At 37.6% G+C, this 21,148-nt stretch overlaps 2 protein-coding genes across 2 annotated transcripts in view; one reads left to right on the forward strand and one right to left on the reverse strand.

Annotated features, from left to right (window-relative positions):
• Positions 1-21,148, reverse strand: part of CTNNA3 (catenin alpha 3) — a 456,005-nt gene that overhangs the window by 241,671 nt on the left and 193,186 nt on the right. The gene's annotated exons all lie outside the window — the stretch shown is intronic.
• The window catches only part of LRRTM3 (leucine rich repeat transmembrane neuronal 3), a gene marked incomplete at both ends in the record, with an annotated part of 82,680 nt that continues 73,265 nt past the window's right edge, over positions 11,734-21,148 (forward strand). Inside the window, one exon of the mRNA XM_084289827.1 lies at positions 11,734-13,314. Coding sequence (XP_084145953.1) covers positions 11,734-13,314 — 1,581 coding nt within the window. The remainder of the gene's footprint in view (positions 13,315-21,148) is intronic.

Below are 21,148 nucleotides of genomic sequence, written 5' to 3' on the forward strand. Positions count from 1 at the left end.
GGCAAGTAAAATAAGCAACTAGTGACACATGTAACACTCCCAGCCAGCCTCTGACAAGGAAGTAGCATATGGCACCAAGCAAATTGTGCATAAAGCAAAAGACAAACACTAGCAAAGGGTGGCAGAGGCTACAAACTTGTAAGGCACTGAAAGCACTTACTCTTTTTGAAATATATTCTAGACACAGTGGGGCATACAGGATTTCTACTGCTTACATACATTTTTGCTGCAAGTGACCTGACGCTAAATAATAATAATAAAAAAAAAAAGTCATTAAGTCAGTAAGATACAAAGAACACAAATGCACTAGATAAATACTACAAAATAAAAGGACATATAATAGCCATCAAATATTTCCAGTGGCTGTCAAAAGAACAACAGAAGGAAGCTCATCTGGCTTATCTATTACATTATATGCTGAACATTTAAGAGGCTAATTTTGCCAGACTTACAAGTCCCCTCTCCTTGATCTTTTGGATGCTTCTTTTTTTTTTAATAGTTTATTATATGATATGGGATTAAATATTCAAAAAGAGAGAAATATGCCAATGGAGAAACCTCTTCCACTGTGAAATTCTGGAAATAAGCCACATTCACTGTATGATAATTAATACTGTTGTCAGTTAAGACATTTAACTGTAAAAAAAAATAATAATAAAAAAAATTGTGCTACCCAGAGTAGGAATTCTCTCTTTCTCAATGTCCCCAATCTAATTTACAACAACAATTTAAAACAGACCCAAGTCGGAAATTTATCAGTAGTATGTTCATTCCCACAATGCAAGTAATGGGCGATGACACACTCTTCTCACTACAGGTACAAAAATCGTCACAAGCAGATGTGGAATTCATGCACAGATACAAATATCCAGAGTAGTAAATGTTTCTGAAGACCTTTTCTAAATCTGCATTTGGAGAAGACTTTGTGTTTATGATAATGAAAGAGCTTTGCAAAATTAAGTCCTGTAGGTCAACTGTTGCAGAGCCTGGCATATTCACTCTTACATTTCTCTCATCTTTCTGTGTATACAAAAAGGTAGAATACTGAAGACTTTAAGTGAACACACAAATTATCAGCTTCTTTAAAATATTATTCCTTTGTTCAGTAAGTATCTTATACAGAATTCCATGTTGTGCTATTTATATAAGGAGTAAATGTATTCAAGGACATTTCTACTTTTCTTTTTGGAGCATCTTTGATACAGTGGTGTTCTGATGCAACTTCAAGACTTCTTTCTATTCCTTTACGGATCACTCTATTCTAACAGCATATTTCCACTTGACTTTAAATCACATAGAGAAGAACATTGAAATTGTTATGTCAGAAAAGAGCACTGGATATGTTCCAGCTTTCTGTCTCAGAGTGGCAACTGCTAAATGGAAGTGCAAAGATCTTCATAGGAGACAGTTCTTACTTAATAACACGGTCATTTTATTTTTATTTTTTCCCCTAACACCCATTAGTTTATTTCTGGCTTTTACATTGAAACATGGGAATTTGTCATTTATCTTTTCCTACCATATTTTAATTACCTATGCGTACAAAAAGCACCAGGGCACATCACCTCAGAAGGGATCCCTCAGAGATTGTATTGTGGAGTTCAATTATCATAGTATAAACTAAACTATACAGCTGTAGTGATGCATTTTGATGAAGCCAATAAAAAATCAAATGAATACTTAGCTTCCCCTGAAAGGTTCTTCTTTTCTACTCTTCCCATCAATTATATGCAGACTAAGCATATTGATATCATCTTATTCATGACTGTTCTGTGTATTAGGTTGGTACATAGTTATCTTAAGATTAGGGTCCCTTTTGGTAAGACAGAAAATAAATAAGAACATTTCTTTCCCAGGAGCTAAGTCTTACAAAGAAATATGGGAAAGGGTTCAAAGCACAGCAACAGGAATACTCATGATGACACAAACATATGCTGTAGGATCAAATCAGAAAATCGGAATTTTCATATTGTAGAGAGAGCAGATTTTTGTCATATATTTATGACTGAAGAGGCAACCTGAAAGAATAAGTGGAAGATGTTCCTGCTTCTTGTGTTTCTAAAGACAAAATGCTTGATTTTGAAACTCAGCTCATGTTTATACACCTTTAGTATTTTGTCCCAATTCTTGTTGCCATTTAGGGCCACCTGGGATGCAGAAATGGAGCCAGTGACTCACTCAGATTCAGCTCTCCTGTCTCCCCAGAACGTAGGCTGATTATAACTTCTACTTGGTTACCAACTGTCAGCATTTTTTGCTTACTAACCTCTTCTGTATGCAACTAGCCTGTTTTGTATGTATGTAATGTATGTTTTTTTAAGCTTTGTAGCTACTTAGGAGACAGACTGGATAGAAAGATATAAAAATGCAAAAGCTACAAAGTGCAAGAACTACAACATACCTATCTCACTACAGTTGCAGGGAAGAAAAGAAAGGGTGAAAACTAACTCTCCTCTTTGTGTCAACTTCCTCTCTTCCTTACTGTGTCAGCAGCACTCTTCAAAACTTTGGCCAATCATGTATTTATTGCTTTACATTGTGATGCAGTAGGAAAACCCCATCTATATTTGAGTTCCTTCAACTTGTTTATGTAATTTCTTTGCTGTCCTGTCCACTGGATAAAAGACACTGTTAGTTTTAATAGAACAGTGGAGTATACTGTCACAGAAAATAAATAAATAAATCTATCATAACCAAGATTTTCATTTTGACAAATTATATGGGACCCTGTTGCTTTTCTATAAACTGCTTAAATATGGTAGGGATTGGTTGTTTGATTTAATCACATTTAATTTAATTTTCTCAGGTAGACACGGCCTGAAAAGATGAGCTAATAAGTCATTTAAATTGTATACTGTTTCATCAAAGCCACTTGCCAGACATGCCACTGGGAAAAGAAGGATGGCAAATGCAGAATGGAATAGCTAGTCAAAACATACCTCAACAATTCACCTTTTGTACTTTTTAACCAGAAAGTTCTAGCCCATCCTTACTGTGCATAAAAAAGTGACCTCTATGACTAATTTCTAATTATCTTCTAGCAGATTAGAGGCTAGTTAACTAACCAAGACTCTCAGTGTAATTGAGATTCTTGATCTTTCTCAGGAGCACCAGCTACCACAGCTGGAATATCTAAAAATTGCTGTAGCTTGCTTAATTGAGTAAGACTTGATTGAATTATTAAAGACTAGAGAAATCTTCAACTTTTGATTAGACAGAACAATATATATTTTATTTTTTTTTCAGGAAAATGACAGAAAACAAAATTAGGCTGAAGCCAGGGAAGGAAGTGACTAAGCATGCAACTGTAACCATTTGGAATAAATCATTTTTATGCTAGTCACAGTGTGAATGAACATAATTATATGCTTCTTAACTTTGTTCATGTTTTTCTCTTTCAGTTGCAAATCTGCTCAACTGTCATGTTTAGTCTTCTCTTCAAAATGTACCTAACACTGTAGAGTAACACATCATTCTGGCCATCTTTGGATTTGAAAACCACAAACTCAGAATACCAAGCTTGAGTCCAAGCACAAGTCTCATAAAGGTAAGCTAGAATGCTTCTCGGAATAGATTTTCATCCATAAGCAAGTGAAAAGAGAAACTGGAAATTATTTTAGAGTATTTCAACAGGTCAAATGAAATCAAGGTATTCTGCACTCTAACTACTTATATGCCTGTACACTGTTTGCAGGGAAAAGTAACTAAAAACTAGAAAGTAGCTCTACCTAGTACAAATCATTCTTATCTACTAATCTCAGACTGATCCTCAGAAATGCTATATTTACACTTCTCCTTTCATTTCAACTAAGTGAAATATGTAAGGCACTCTTCACAATTTTTATTTGCAAATCTAAAACTATTAAGCAGATTTTTAGATTGTTTTCAAAATGGAATGCTTTTAACATGTAAAAAAATCCTATAGTGAACTGAAGTTGACAACCTTATTGGCCAAAGACTTAGAATGATTTTGCATTTTAAAAGAAACTGCCTCTTTTCCTAGGTTTAAGTGCCTATTCTGTCCTCACATTAAATTTTGCCAGTCATTATAGCCCAAAAATACATCAAAAATAAATCACACACAAAAGCAAGTAATAAAATGACAATAGGTATGGATTAATTATGGAAGTCCAATAAGCTTAACTGACAGGAAAGAAGTATGTTTGAAAATAACTAGTGTCAGATTAAAAATAAAAAATAAATGAAGTGAATTAAGTCATCTATTATGCTGATCAACTTCCAGAATCATTAACTGTCACTATCCCTTTCATAAATGAAGAAACTGAGGCCTAAGGAAAATTAGAGTTTAAGCTGCAGTTTTATAAGCAGGGTATGAGTTTTTTTTTAAAAGGCTTTTGGTGTGGACTTCACAGTTTTCCTATAATGAAAGTTCTTGCCAGCTGCCTTATTCTAGCTTTTAAGGAGCCACAGCAGCCAACAAACACTCCCTCACTGACCTGACAGAATCACTAACTCCTAAGCTTCACCATACAGTGAGATACCAAGGCTGATTCATTTGGAGTACCAAAGATCAATTAGGTAAATGTGTAATAAGGAACATAACTGAAATTCCAAAATTCCTAAGAAAGTGCACTGTATGCATACGCTCTGTGCTGAGCAACTGAAAAATGTCCATTCCTCAGAGAAGTATATATGGGGTAGGAATTAAAGAAGACGGGCTGGACGAATGGACAAATGCATGGAGGCAGAGGAGGAAAGGCTACTCCTGAAGTTTTTGCCTACACATCAATACTGAAGACTGGTCTAGGCCTTGCTAGAAAATAAGACAGACACTCTCCCCTTTTGCTCCTTTCCAACCACAACTATCATGGCAAAGTCATAAACTCTTCAGCTGATGAGAGCCTGGAGCAGTCAGTGATAGCAATCAGAGCCTGTGATATCAAACTGAGCCTGGGTCCCAAAGGTACACGTTTTGAAACTTGCTGCTCCTCATCCTCTCTTGCTCTTCATGTGGCAGCACAGAACTGCTCCAAGGATGTCACGTTGCTGGGACCAGGCTGCAAATCTGCTTGAATTCAGTTACACAATACCTCCAGCTCCATGTCCCAACCATTATTGGAGTTCTTCATGAACAGAGCTTTCCTACAAGATTCCCATGTTAATTTGTCTCCTCAGAAAATAAATTCATTACCTTTGCCATCTATCGCAGTCAATATCTGCTGCTGATGCATATGCAGTAATTGTCATAGCAAGGTAGAAGTCACATATCCCTAGGAGAACAAATGGCGTCTCATAGGCAAGCATAGCTCATGGTGACACCTAAGACATTTTGAATACTTTAGGGTACATAACTCAGGTGTGTGCTGCCTGGACAATAAGACAGTAGACATTCTTTCAAGCAGTGTCCAGTGAAAAGAGTGGGAAGCACTTGTAAGGAGCCTGGGTTTATTTTATCCTACCTGGCACCTTCACAGAGGACTACAGGCAGAATTGCAAGCAGAGGCCACTGAGAGTGTCTTTCATTTTGGACTTGCACATCTCCAGGACGTTTATCATTTAATGGTGCTTTTATCATTCATGCTTTGCAGGCTGAAGCTAGCAATACGCATAAGATGGAGGGAATTTCCTTTTCTTCAGTGATGATCATCCACTTTCTGCTTCGTCCATTCATATTCCCCTTCCACCAAAGTGCTAGAGGACAAGCCTGAATAACATGCTACATCCACTGAAACAGAACCACTACCTACCAATTTCAGAGAGGAAGCAAACTGACAGCTTTGCATCTCATATACTTGTGCCTCAAGATGATGGGACTGAAAGACTGGCTGCATGCTTTCAAACTGCTTCAAAAATCATAGGACAAGAACAACTGGGTATCCAATGCCTCATTACGGACACAGGAATTATGACAGGATCCAAAAAATCTAGCCACTGGTTGCCATGAACAAAGGTGGAAAGCTTGCATGCAGTATAATTTACCCTGGGACAGCTTAGAGGCCCCTCTGACCTATCCACAATGCACAGATTGTAACAAAATTGTACAGCTGGAAAAGCTTTATTATTCAACAGTGTGTAACTGTGCATGAGGAAAGTGATAGCCTGTGTTGCCCTGTGAACCACGGCACTGAGGAAATCCTCTGGGTATGCACAAACTGACAGATGTGTCCCTGAAGTCCTCTCCAAGCAATCAGATGTTACAGAGGTTACTGACTCCTAGAAAGGAGGCATGGCTCTAAACCAGCTTCAGATCTTCCTTCAGCTTATCACAGAATTTGTAACATGGGATCCTTTAGCCCTTGCAGAGGCCAGGGTAGCCTTGCAAATCTAGTTGTTCTTAGCAGGACAGCAAAGGAATGTTTTCATTTATCACCATGATCCTTTATGTCAGTACTGACAAACTGTTGGGCTAAGATCCTCCCTGTTTTCAGTCCTCTTCCCTGTTTCTCCAGAGTACTTTGTTTCCCACAACTGCACATTCCTTGAACCCCACTTTCCCGCACTTCCCTTTCCTTATGTCCACCTTTGGCAAAACCTGCATCTTTCTGAGTTTTCCTCTGTCTTCCCACACTCTGTTATTTCCCCTGGGAGTTATCCTCCTCTAGTTCTAATCTGATCCTCATAGAACATCAGGTTCATTTAATCACTGGCTCAAAAATTGCAAACATTTTATTAGACTTATCTACTCTTAATGATACAGTGATAGCACACTACAGTACCATTTAGAACAAGCTACTATTGCTAACCCAGCTGATTCCTGGTTTCTCTATAGTAAAATAAAGTTGAGAGAAAGACATACTTTGCCACTTCGTAAACCCAAAAAGAACACAGTGCAGCAATTGTTAATGATAGTTCCCAAAAGGGACATGTGGTTACACACAAAAAGGCACTCCTAGACCCACGAGCTCTATCTGTGGGGAGAAAAATGCTGTAACCAGAAGTCTAAACTCTGAAGTTTGTACATTAAAAACAGAAGGTCTTGTGGCTACAAAGGATTGAATTGTTTTTCAGAATGGTTTTCTGAAGGGAGTAACAGAAACAAAAACATTTCTTAAACAAACTTTGTGACAACATCATTACACAAGAACTGCATTTTAAAGAGTAAGCATGAAAGGTCCTGAGGAAGGCTAATGAGAAGCAAGTGACAAAACAATCATTGACTGCTGATTTACGTGGAATCCCACTAACCCGAAGGTAACTGCTGGTTTCTTATGGTTCAGGAACTTCTACATCTCTTCCCTGCACCCCTCAGTCCCCATTCTACTGGAGCCTGGTAATTATGTCATCCTTTCTTTTCAAATGTCTTTAGCAGACAGACATACATTACAAACATTACAGGCGCCTCCTCATGACCCTGACAAATCCAAGAATTGCTCTTTCACCTGTCCTTTGTAAAACGTTTCAATTCCAAACCAGCTCTGTGGAGGTACTGGCCTTCACAGTGAATGTGATCTTTTGACTCAAGCTTTGCTATTCTGGCTGCAGTTCAGGTTAGGGAGTAATGAGCTTTCAGCAGGGAGGTTGCAGCTAGGCAGAGACCACAGCCAGAATGAATGGAAAAAGAAAATAGACTCAAATTTAACTAAATAAACAAAACCAAAAACAAACACAAAATTAAATTGAAGTAAATTACTGCAAAATCTGGCAGTGAGAAAATCCACATTGAGAGATATCCAGAGAGATAACCCACTGAAAGCTTAATATTAAAATAAAAAAATGGGCAATCTCTACCTTGGGATAGCGTACCATTTTCAAACATCTTTGAGTTTCGTTTGTCTGTCACATGAATCAAGAAAACAATGTGTTTATCACAGGCTCCACCCAACACTGGCTTTTCATCTGTATAAGCAGTATGACATGTAGCGACACATTTGTCAATGAATTTTCTGATGCATGTCATTTCTACCTGCAGAGAAAGCCCAGAAAAACAAATCAGTGATGATGAAGGTATTCAACTCCGAACTAATAAGGTATGTGGTATCTCAATTTATGTCTAAGGCTGAAATCCCAGAACAGACTGTGTAAGAGAGTAGACAAATAAATGAAATATTTCTCTTAAGAGTATTGTCTTTGCAGAATTGTATAAAATGCTGTCTTCACAGGCAGAAGAAAAGGATAATGTTGTTTCTGAGCATTGATATTCAGTCAGCATGATGTCACTGAGACTTGATACTTGCAGCTTTTGCCTCCTGTTTCTGACTTGGAACTGCTATTCCAGGACAGCAGGCAGGGTCGCCCAGCAGTGGCACAGAGAGGTGAGCTTAAAAGGTACTGGGACTACAGCACCTATCTAACAACCTCCTGGATTTTAGGCATTCAGGAGCTGTGGTATTGGTTTTAATGAGAACTAGCTTAACCATAAGAGACATTAACAAGTTTGGCCTTGAGTTTTTTTCTTAGTGGCATGAGTTAAAAGGTAATGCAGTGGGATTGCAAAGATGCATAACCTGTATTTGATACAAGGCAAAGGTTAAATCACTTACAAAAGGTATCTTCTTATCTAAAATGCAAGCTTTTAACTTAATTCCCTGTTTTTCATAGTTTATAATATGACCATCAGACTGTGCTGAAAATTTGTATGGAATGTTTTATACTGGGAGCAGCTTTATTTCCACAATTTGAAAAGAACCCATTGAGCTGTATGAAGATACAGAAATGTAATTTTAAAAAACTGTTTATCAGACACTGGCACTTTTCCTGCTTGTGTAATTCAAAAAGGATCTCAGTAAAGAAAATTGAATTTGGCAATCCATTAATACAGATTTGATGTTCTCTCTGTTCATCTCTTGATGTCTCACCCCTTTCAGAAAAATGAAAATAACTCATGGTAAAAGAGTGGCTGCTCCCTCATATTTGTCCACCATATTGACAATTATTAAAACCCTGGAAAAGCTACCGAAGCTCTGCTGACTCATGGTGTCAGTGAAATTACTTGTTAACCTTATGACAAAGGCAGAGGAAGAAGAGAAGACAGAATAGGAAAAGCCAGAGAACTGGTAAAGTTTGGGGAGAAAGCTCAGACTGAGCTGGTATACTAGCACCAACTAAGTAGCACCGACTGCTCTTGAGAAAGAATTTGCATGTTGTTTGAAGCTTTATGTGCTGCATTTGAACCAGGTGAAGATTCAGACTTAATTTCACCCAGTTTAGGAACCTGAGCCATTTCAATAAGGAGCTTACTTGTCACAGGCATCCTCTACTGTCAACAGGGGGAGAGTGGCAGTTCCAGGAGACAAATTGGCTTACTGAAGGTCTGAACTGTCTTCCAAAGAAGCCTGTCCTGCTCCATCGAGTACACAGAGACCCCAAGGCAGTCATGGAAAACCTGTAACAGGCACACCAGGACAGGCACGTGACACTCCTGTCAGCAGAACAGCTCCCCAGACAATCACAGTGCCCACTGCAATCTGCAGCTTGTTTCTGGCTCCTCAACCCTACAGATCAGATTTAATAGCTAAAGACATGCTGTAGTTGAGAATGGGAGAGCGTGATGAATTAATGGAGGGATTAACCCTTTCCATCTCCACAAACCTGACCCACAGGGCAGAATTTACATACAATGTGGCTTGATACAGGTAAGTATTTTTGACTCATGATATAAAAAAACATTCACAGTTATTAGCCAGGGGCAACTGTTCTCCTAATTTAGGCACTACAGGTGGGAGCATTAATTCTAGTGGGATTGCTCTAAGCCTGAAGTCATTCGCAGATTAAGTACTGGGCAACAATGGCATTTTAAAGCACGGAAAAAATCAGGTTTCACCTCATTTTACATTCTTCAATGCTCACAGCAGTGAATAATACAGTATAATCCAAAGCACATTACTCCAAGGGGTAAGGATCCTGCCTCACAGAGGAAGAGCATTTCTTAGAGCTGTCTGGTTGCATTTGAGGGAGTGTAATCTGTACTATTCTAACGAGCAGCACCCTTCTCTTCAGGCTTCTGCCTCTTCTTGCACTGCATAGAGCCATGACTTTACACTTCCCCACCATCATCTCTGATCACATATTTCTTGGTGAAGGAAGACTGCTAGTGGGGTGCATTTACTATAATGCCATCTTAACGCTGTTCTGCCCAGTTAAGAGGATGTGTCCTCCCTCTACAGCACACAGCGAAAAAGGGAAGAGAAAAGGAAAGAGAAAAAGGCTCTTTGTGATATCTAAGAACCGTCCAGAGTCACACATCTAAAAGAACTCTGTATATTTTACCTTCACATAAAATCCTGCTCATGACAGAAGTCACAGTAAAAACAATTCACCTAATTAAAGTACCACATGAAGCTGCTTAGTCCTCATATTGTAAGGATTACGGAAGCCTGTGCTTGAAACGCACAGTGTTATGGAACAAAGTGACAGCAAGTTGGGAAATAAATGAACACAATAGTCTCTTCTAACCTCCTGGCATTATGCCTTTTAACAGAAGAGAAAGAAGTAAAAAGGCAAAATGTCAGCTCCGAAACATTTTTCATGTTGTAAAATATAGTGTTCCCACTGAAATGCTTGGTAAGAGGCACACTGAGGAACTGATACCTGAACTGGAAAAAAAAAAAAAAAAAAAAAAAAAAAAAAAGTGAATTATAGCAAAAAGGTCGTGTGAGCACATCTAATGCAAAGAGGAAAAAAAAAAAACCAACAACCACCCTTAGGACTGAAAATTTGTATCTATGTCCTACAAATGTCACGCTAGCCCTTCAGACAAAAGTCTCAGCAGCGCATACAGAGCTATTAAGTTCAAGGATGCAAAACAGCTTTCACACGCAGCAAAAGAGACTAAGAGGATTTGGATATTTCAGCACACCTCGCTAGTTTACGCTGAAGCTGACCAGTCTGCTCCTATTAGTCACTCAGAACAATCACTCTTTTCCCAGCAGAGCTTACTCATTTGCAAGATAAAAGGAAGACATTTCTGCACATGCCCATAATATTCTTCACCACTGGGGGCAGCTTTACATAAGACTGCATTCACTGAAACCAAAGCAACAGTCAGACGGAGCTTTCAGAATGACAGTACGCAGAAGTGAGCAGAGCTTGTTCATTGTACGGGCTTATTCCACCTTCTTTGCTACAAAGCAGCTTCCTAGCCGGATCGGGTACTAAGTAAGGGAACTGCTGTGCTATGGAATACAGATGTGTGAATTCAGATAGCTAAACGGTGCTTGGAGGAATCTAACATGCTTTCCTATAAAGAGAAAATTTAAAAGCCAGGTTCCTAACTATAAAGATGCAAAAACGTAATATCCATGAAGATCCTATTACCTAGGAAGAATTTGACATTTTGCTGCGAATGCTGTGTTGGGATTGATTTATTCTTGGAGTGTTCTGCATGGCTGGCAAAGAATAATGTTCCAAAATCGGTCCATCTCCCAAGGGGTCCAATTTTTCTTCCTGGGTGTCAGCGAGCCCTGACTCACTACAGTGCAGCTGACAGGGGCTGCCATGCTTGTGGCACACTAAGCAAAAAACAAAAGACCTAAGGACGACCTTTGAACAACACAAAGGATGGGTATGTTTTTCATGTTATTTTTTTTTAATATACAATTCATAGCCACTGCATAGCCTCTGCTTTACTAGACTTACCATAGACTTACCTTGATGTGATTTGTGATTACAGTTAAATTGCTTAGGGATTACACCTTTTACCCAACTGTTTTTCAGTATTTATTAAGGCATTCTTTAAGAAAATCTGAGTAAAGAAAACAATGTGAAAAGTAGTTGAGTCAAGCTAGGGATTTTTAAATGATTGTTGAAATAAAGATTTTAGCATGATTGAAAGAAATGACTGATGTGTGGGGGGATAACTTTTCTAAGTTGTTTTTATTTCCAGGTTTCAATGTAATTAGGCTACTGAGCGGATCAGCTGTAGCTCTGGTAATAGCCCCTACTGTATTACTGACAATGCTTTCTTCTGCTGAACGAGGATGCCCTAAGGGCTGTAGGTGTGAAGGCAAAATGGTATATTGTGAATCTCAGAAATTGCAGGAGATTCCCTCAAGTATATCTGCTGGTTGTTTAGGTTTGTCCCTTCGATATAACAGCCTCCAAAAACTAAAATACAATCAATTTAAAGGTCTTAATCAACTCACCTGGCTCTATTTAGACCATAACCACATCAGCAATATTGACGAAAATGCTTTCAATGGAATACGCAGACTAAAAGAGTTGATCTTGAGTTCCAACAGAATCTCCTATTTTCTTAATAATACCTTCAGACCTGTGACAAATCTCCGGAATTTGGATCTGTCATACAATCAGCTGCAGTCTCTGGGATCTGAACAGTTCAGGGGCTTAAGGAAGCTGCTGAGTTTACATTTGCGGTCCAATTCCCTAAGAACCATCCCTGTTCGAATATTTCAAGACTGTAGGAACCTTGAACTGTTGGACCTGGGTTATAATCGCATCCGAAGTTTAGCAAGAAATGTCTTTGCAGGCATGATCAGACTGAAAGAGCTTCATCTGGAGCACAATCAATTTTCTAAGCTCAACCTGGCACTTTTTCCAAGGCTAGTCAGCCTTCAAAACCTTTATTTACAGTGGAATAAAATCAGTGTGATAGGACAAACTATGTCCTGGACCTGGAGCTCATTACAAAGACTTGATTTATCTGGCAATGAAATAGAAGCTTTCAGTGGACCTAGTGTTTTTCAGTGTGTGCCCAATTTACAGCGCCTCAACCTGGATTCAAACAAGCTCACATTTATTGGTCAAGAAATTTTGGACTCTTGGATATCCCTCAATGACATCAGCCTTGCTGGGAATATATGGGAATGCAGCAGAAACATTTGCTCTCTGGTAAACTGGCTTAAAAGTTTTAAAGGGCTGAGGGAAAATACAATTATTTGTGCCAGCCCCAAAGAACTGCAGGGGGTGAATGTTGTTGATGCAGTGAAAAACTACAGCATCTGTGGCAAAAGTACCACGGAAAGGTTTGAACTAGCACGAGCTCTCCCAAAGCCAACGTTTAAACCAAAACTCACCAGGCCTAAACATGACAGCAAGCCCCCCCTGCCCCCAACTATTGGAGCCACTGAATCAAGCTCCGAACCTGAGCATGACACAGAACACATCTCCTTCCATAAAATCATTGCAGGGAGCGTGGCCCTTTTCTTGTCTGTGCTTGTGATCCTGCTGGTAATATATGTGTCATGGAAGCGTTACCCAGCCAGTATGAAGCAGCTGCAGCAGCGCTCTCTCATGCGAAGGCACAGGAAAAAGAAAAGACAGTCACTGAAGCAAATGACTCCAAGCACACAGGAATTTTATGTAGATTACAAACCTACCAACACTGAAACCAGTGAGATGCTGCTGAATGGAGCAGGACCCTGCACGTATAACAAATCAGGCTCCAGGGAATGCGAGGTATGAACCATTGTGATAAAAGAGCTTTTAAAAGCTGGGAAATAGTGGTGCTTTATTGAACTCTAGGGACTATAAAGGGAACGTTTTTCTCACTTTTCTGGCACAGCTCTTCCATGTCACTTTTTTGTACATTCATAATACTGGTCATTTTACTCTCATACATAATCAACTCATTGAAATTTAAATACCGCAATCAATGTTAAGCCTGAGCTCTGGTTTAATACAATACCTATTGTACAAACCCTCTCCTGATTTCATTAAAGTCTTGCTTGTTTTTAAATAGAAAACTTCTTTCATAACTAATCCACTGCACCTGCAGTGAGTGTGCCTCTGTTTAGGGAGAAAAATGACAATGAAGAAAAAAAAATCAAACCCAGCTCCCTTCCCCCAAACTAACCCTAGCCCATGCTCTGAAACTCATTTTTTGAGCCAAAAACAAATTAAAGACCCAGGTGCTGTAGTATCATAGGAATTCTGACTTCTCTGAGGCAAGAGATGGTGCAGAAACAGCTCTGAAAGAATGCCTGATTTCTGCCCAGCACAAGATACAATAAAAAGCCAGGGATGAGCTAAAGCACTGTCTTAGGACTTGAGTTATCACACCAAAAGCAAAGTAGTGAGAAACCCGAGCCTAATAAAAATATTGAAATAAAAAAGGTGGGCTTTACCCTACTGCATTGTAAGAGTTTTTCTAAGGCTGATAACTACTAACGGTAACCTGTTTATGCGACCTCATACAAAAGGTGCCAGTGTTTATCCCTTATATCCAGTTGCCTTTCAGAAAGTAGTCAAAAGGCATTCATTAAATGAGGAGCAGAAATTCCTTATTGATGCAATTAGAGGAACTCAAATGTGCAGTAGCAAAAGCAAGACCACTTCCTGCACACATTTGTTCAAGTGCTCATTAGAAATTCTCTTTTCAAGACTGTCAAAGACATTAATGTAGCTGAGGAAACAATGAAATCTGTCATTTTCTTCTATTTCTTTCAATTTGCTGGGCTGGGCTTTTAGGGTTTTGTGATGCATTTTGTACACTGTCTCTCTAATAACTAAATAAAGCTTCATTATGTATAAAGGAAAACAGTGTACATTTTAGAAACACAGCAACTGCAAGAGAGCTTTCAGAGAAAATTGGTTGCTCACTGATCTAAGAAGATTGCATCCAAAAATCTTTAAAGGAATCAGTAACAAATTATGTTTCTCTCTTAGCAATACCCTGATAACATTACAAGAATTCAGATACTCATTTTGAATGTGAAGTCATTCATCAGTGGCTCTGGACAAAATTCAGATTTGGAACCTGGCTACTCCCTGCCTTCCCACTCCCAAAGTCATCTAATTGTGTTTATTGCATTAGAATATAACATCCCCCATATATCTGGAAAAAAAATCATGCGTCCTATATCTTTTGATGATCTTTTGAACAGGAAGGTGTTGTTTGTTTGTTTTTTCACTCTTGAAATAATTCAGCAGCACCCATATAGAAGTAGAGTCAGTAATGTAATTATGTCTATTTTGTAACTTGATTTGGCTTAGTAAACTGCACGTCTTCAATCACTTGGGAGGGAGTGTTTCTACAAAGCAGTTTCATTGCAGCAGACTAAAAAAAGCAAAACCTTAGCAGGAGGTTCTCCTACATTTTTACTAGAAAAAATAGTAATCACAGCCAATCACCTTGAGATATGCTAGATATGATAAAAACAAAGCTATAAAGCATTTCCTTAAAAAGAATTAATATACTTGAAGGTTTTTTTGTTGTGGTGGTGGTTTGTTTTTTTTCACGTAGTGAAACCATTCTCATTTTCAAGGACTCAAGTGAGAAAATAACCAAGAGCAGGAGCTTGAGACTACCCTGAATCCTGCAACACTGAGACCCCACGTTATTCAATACAAATAGGATCCCTATCAATTATTAATGGAAGTGCTTAAGACATTTTAGCAGCAATGAGCAGACTATGACTTTTAAGTTTAATTGTAGTTTAAAAGTTGCTACTAAAAGTCAATATAAATTAAATTACCTTAGCTGTTACAGGATTCAGTTTTCTACCAGCAGGTCTTGGTTATCCCTGTGCTGAAGGATTATACTTTGCTGTAAACTTAGTGGTAAGAACCATCTCTTTACTTCTATAGGCTTCAGTGTCTGCATGATGACTAATATCAGGTATTAAAAAAAAGATTGCCCCCCAACATGTATATACACACATGTATGTGTGCATATATATACATATATATATATGCACACATACATACACACATGTATATGTAAAAGAAAATCCTGCTATTCCTTTGTTTGGGGAGTGCTAACTACAGTCTGAAAATAATTTCATATGATTAATTTAAAAATTCTGTTATTTAAGAATAATCAATACATTTCTAAAACTTCTTAATGGATTGTGATTGTGAATGAGTTGTAAATAACTGAGCCTGACTTTATATGCTCCCTTGTGTGTCTCTTTACTGCCTCGTTCTATCTCAGAAAAAAAATCAATCCTACAGAAATTAATACCTGTAAAATTATCACTAACTCCCTTCAAAAATATTTAACTATGGGAGTGAAAAAGCAAATAAAGCCAGTATGTCATAAACCATAGATGGGTAACAAAAATATCGAGGAAAACCCAGCATGTTTATATTCCAGCACAGACATGCTCAGATCAAGTAAGTCATTCATCACCCAAGACACAACAGACTTCACTTTTCATGTCCTTCCAACTATATAGCAAACACAGATGAACATGTAATTGCTGCTGTTGATAATGAAACTGCTGTCTTATTACACAAAATAAAATGCCCAGTATAACTAATTGGACCTTCTTGTGTAGCCTGAGGCCTGAGAACTGAGTTGTTAAATCCCACTCTAGTGGCTATGGCTTAAAAAACATTTTTAACCAGCTTCATAACATGTTAAAGCATACTACAAAACACATGCTTTGATCTGCACAAAGACAACACAAACTAAACTAACCTTAATCTCACCGCCATCAAACTGAACACTCTAGAAGTGACTTGTTTTGAGTGGCTAGGCCACCAGAATCACAAATTACAATCATCTTGTAGGAGACAACCTCATCTTAGCCGAGCAACTTCCAGTCCCTGTGAAAGGCTGCCCTCTTCCTGAATACAAATGAAGTGGTAAAGTGATTCCAGAGAAGAAATTTCTCATTGCTTTTCTCCAGATTGGATAGCAGGTACCTAGTGTCCCACTCCATCTTGGTTTTGGGATATTTTGATGCCATTCTCTCACAGAACTGTTAAAGCCTTAATGGGTTGATGCCAAGCAATCCTCAGAGGATGTGCAAAAGCTATGATGGCTTTTAAAGCTCTACTTCTTCAAGTATTTCAGGTACCAATTTGAGGAAGGAGATGACTGATGGTTCTCATAACTCGCCTGTCCTTTAATGGACCTGATGCGATGCTGTTCATATATTCCAAGTTTAGGAGAGCAAGAATGTATTTAGAAGCTTTTTTTTTTTTTTTTTTTTTAACTGTTGTTTGTTTTTTTTTTAAAAAAAACAACTTCTATTCCTTTTCCTGAATCATATTTTGTGTTCTGTCACTTGAAGACCAAGTTATTTCAAGCCACAGACAAAATGCAGTACCCTTTTCATTTTTATTGGTAAAGCAGTCAATAGTTGTTTAAACAGTGACAAGACAAACGTTGGATGGAATCACCAAACAAGGTTGTTTCACTTTATTATACTGTCCCAAAAATCTGATGTCAGGACATCCTCTGCTAGCTATTCCACAAGCACCTTGCAAAAATCTCTTATGCTAAATGTTTATACAAGGGATGTTGAGAAGACAGGCAAAAGATTGCAAAGGAAACAAACAAGAGACATTTTGGGTAATTTGCTCGAGATCACACACCTATTGAGTACTTGGAAGATAATCCAGTCTCCTTCCCAAAGATATCCTCCTAGCCAGTGGACTACTTCACTTCTCAATTAAAAGCCTGAGATGCTATTCACTAGCTCTTAAAATATACCAGTGATGTTTCAGGATACTAAGCGATACAGAATGCACATTTTTGGAGAAGAAAATAACCAATGTACTAGGCAAATTCAAGCAGACTGGTAATGTTCATTCACTGTGTTGAGATTACCTCCAGCAATCGCAGAGTAGGAGAATAATAATGAGAACAAGTGGCTTGAATATAATGAATGCAAGCATCTCTACTGGCTGGTAGGTTTTCATTACTCACTATCTGCACTTACACAGTCATCATGGCTTAGTGTTTGGCAATTTTTGTTTTTTTGTTTCTTATGAACTAGCAAACCTTGACATAAAATTCAATTGCAAAAATGAACATAAACATACAATATTCCCACAAACACAATTAGAAATTCTCAGTTTACTACAAGCTGAAGGTCTTTGCAGTCAGCCACTCAACTCTAGATAAATATTCTGTTAGATGAATTTCTGTGGAACAATAGTGACATCCAGTGGGTAGTTAGCTTAATCACAGGTATCTCTTGCATACAGATGTGTTTGCCTTCTTACTTTGCATTCTAATGTATAATGAGATAGCAGCAGCTAATCCTTTCAGCATACTAAATATTCAATTGTATTTTAATTTCATCTCTATGTATGGGAGTCATAACCTGAATGTAGTGAATGACGGGGAAAATAAGAACAGATAAATGCTAGCAAGAAATGGTCTATCCAGTGTGTAAGGATACACTATCATTAAAAGGCAAGAAGCATTAGGCAGGAAGGACAGGTGCTGTAACAAATTTGTGGCCACTCATTTAGAACTTATTACTTATAAAACACCACTAAGTGACATTAAGACATAATAAAAATAGACTACAAGCAACTACTTCAACTCCCTTCACTGGCAGATTATAACATGTATTTTTACAATGAGAAAGGTCTCATTAGACATCAAAAGGAAGGGCACTTACCCCCTTTTTACAAGTTACAGTAACATCAACACACAGTGTACAGAAAACATAAGAAATTATAAAAGATCAAATCCACAAGCAATAATAAAACCAAATAATGGGAAACTTACCACTGACATGGGTACACAGCATATTTTCTTGGGCAGAGGCTGCATGCAGCAACCTGCTGGTATGGTTTGCAGCAACTGCTTTAGGCCTTCCGCTATGTCTATGCCACCAGCAATATTTTAAATTACAGTGAAGGATACAAATCAGTGACATCAGGATTACAGCTACTGTAGATTGAGTTTCCTTAAGGGCATGCACAAGAACTCATTTCACTCTGCACTGAATGAAATACAGCTGCATTTGTAACTTTATGTATGTAGGTGTGCATGGAGGTCACCTGTCAGTCAGTGATATCCAGCCTCTTCTTAACTAGGCTTTCTAAAATTAGTGCTATCACAGTGGTACAATAAAGGATTTTGATGTGATCCTCAGGGCTACAGCCAAATTAATTCTTGTCATAACGGTGAATTATTACGATAGGATGCAAAAAAAAATAAATTAAAACATATATTTATATATATTTTAATGGCAGTGTTCAGGAGCTATGAACAGATTATCAAGGTTGTAAATTAATAAAAAGGAGTAGTACTCAAGACAATCAAGGATAGATAGGTGGGAGTTGGTGGCCAATGTTTTACCTACCAAAGAAATTATGTCAAATTTAGAACTAGTGCAAGCCTTGTAAAAATAATAATGAACAAAGATGTTCAAAGAGAGGTAGTATGTTTTATATGACCAACCCATCAAAAGGATCACATCTACCTAAAATTTTTGTCTTGCTCATTAATACTAAAGTATCATGGCTATAGCATTAGCATTCAAATGTAAGAATGGGTACTGTTCTAGGAAGGGACAAAAGGGTAGTTAACCCCTGTTTCTTTATTAGGCTTTTCTTTCTAAACACATCAATGACATTCACTGACATTATTACAGGAAGTATTTTATGTTCATGTGAAAAAAATGCAAGTTTAAAATTATTTATTACTGAAGTCAAGCGAACTTTTTAAGAAAACAAAATCCTTAATTCTTTCTTACAGTGCCTTAGTTTCACACAAACTGGCTTGTCAAGATAAAACTGAATGACTAGAAATCTCTCTCAAAAAGAGTTCTCCAAAAAGCCCTCAAATATGTCTCCTTACTCCCTAAAACAGTCACTTCCTATGTTTCTGTGTGACTAATACATTGACCACACGTCACACCTTGCACTCTTAATTGAACGTCACGTTTCTATTACAACTTTAGTGGTAGCATTAAGATCATGTAGGACTTCATAATTACAATTTAACCTTGCAAATTCTCCAAATGTTTTGTGGTAGCACTGACTTTATTAATATAAACATATAGGAAACTGAAACATCCTAATTACTCATTTACTTACACAAAGACACAACTACATTACGAGGTTTATTGCTTCACTACACCATTGCAAAAAATATCAGCTCAATTCTGCATGCAAATTCTTTTCTTCTTCAAAATAACAAAACATTTAACTAGCTTGGTCTCTAAGGAACCTAATTGCTTAATGCTGGAAAACAAACAAACAAACAACCTTGCTATTGGCAGCAGCCTGCAAGAGTTGTCATCATGAAGTCAGCCTTTATTATAGTTACTCTCACTCGATATCCAGCAGTACCTTCTATAGCTGTCATATATTATACCTGTGCTATATCCCATAATGTGATATACTAACTATACAAAAACTTTGCATTTTTATGGGCACTACAATTCATGTGCATAATTATACTGATAGGTGGAAATTGAAAGAATCAGGAAGAGGACTGTAAATGCCTTAACAGTGCCACTAAAAAGTCAGGGAAGATCTCTGAGCTTTTCCAGAAGTCAAGAAAGTGGTTTTGAAAGACAAACTAACATGTTTCAAGGTAATGGGAATTCAAATGTTAAAAACAAAATAGCATTTATGTATTTCTTAAAGTATTTTAAAAACTTTTTGCTTTTTAAATATGCTGCTATCTGGTTCTTAGCATCTTGAAAAATCAAACAAAAAAACTTCTTAGTAACTTCTGTTTCATACCTATTTTAACAAGAGAGAAAAACTGCCTTCTTATGATGTAAAACACCTTTTCATGAAACTCTGGGACTCAGTTCATACAGAAATAACCAAAATATGTTTCATCTTAATATTTTGTTGTTTCCTGTATGACTATTTTAAACAAGTCTAGCAACGATAATGATACTGATTGCTGCTAACATGCATTGCTCTAGCTCAGTATATTCCCCTAGCATTTATTCTGTGCTTCCTGACAAAACATGGGTTGAGTTGTTGGGTTTTACACATGCCTTTTACGGTCAGGGACTCACTGCATGTTTGAATAACAGTTCTTTAACTAGTGTCTATAATAACTGGTGTTGTAGAACTCATAGTTCAGATTTTAAATTAGGCACTATATTTTCCACTTCCTTAAAGGCTGTAAAACTCACAAATCAACTTCAAAATAATGTAATGAAATTACCAGCCCCTTCTGCTGGTTCAGCTGTAACTCAGGGGAGAAAATACACATAAAAACGTTCAAAGGTACAAACAAGATCTCCAATGGAAGCTGGGCACCCTAATTGCCTTTGTAATTCTTCCCTTCATTGCCCTCAAGATTACAAGTAGCTGTAGATGAAGGAAACATGAAGACTGAACATGTGTTTTGCTAGAATGTAGATAATAAGCAATAATAATGCATTAGTCATACAATCTCTGAGCCACTGAAGATACAACCATTGTAATTGGATTCCTTATTCCAAAATACAGATTTTATAATGTATATTCTAGCACACACATTGTTTCATGTTGCATGTTATTTATTTCTTTATTTCTCCAATTATGTAGAAACTTCTTTGGTTTGTGTAAAGCTGTGCAAAAGCCACAGATATTA

Source organism: Netta rufina (assembly GCF_964035555.1).
Source record: "Netta rufina genome assembly, chromosome: 7".
Classification (NCBI taxonomy): Eukaryota; Metazoa; Chordata; class Aves; order Anseriformes; family Anatidae; genus Netta; species Netta rufina.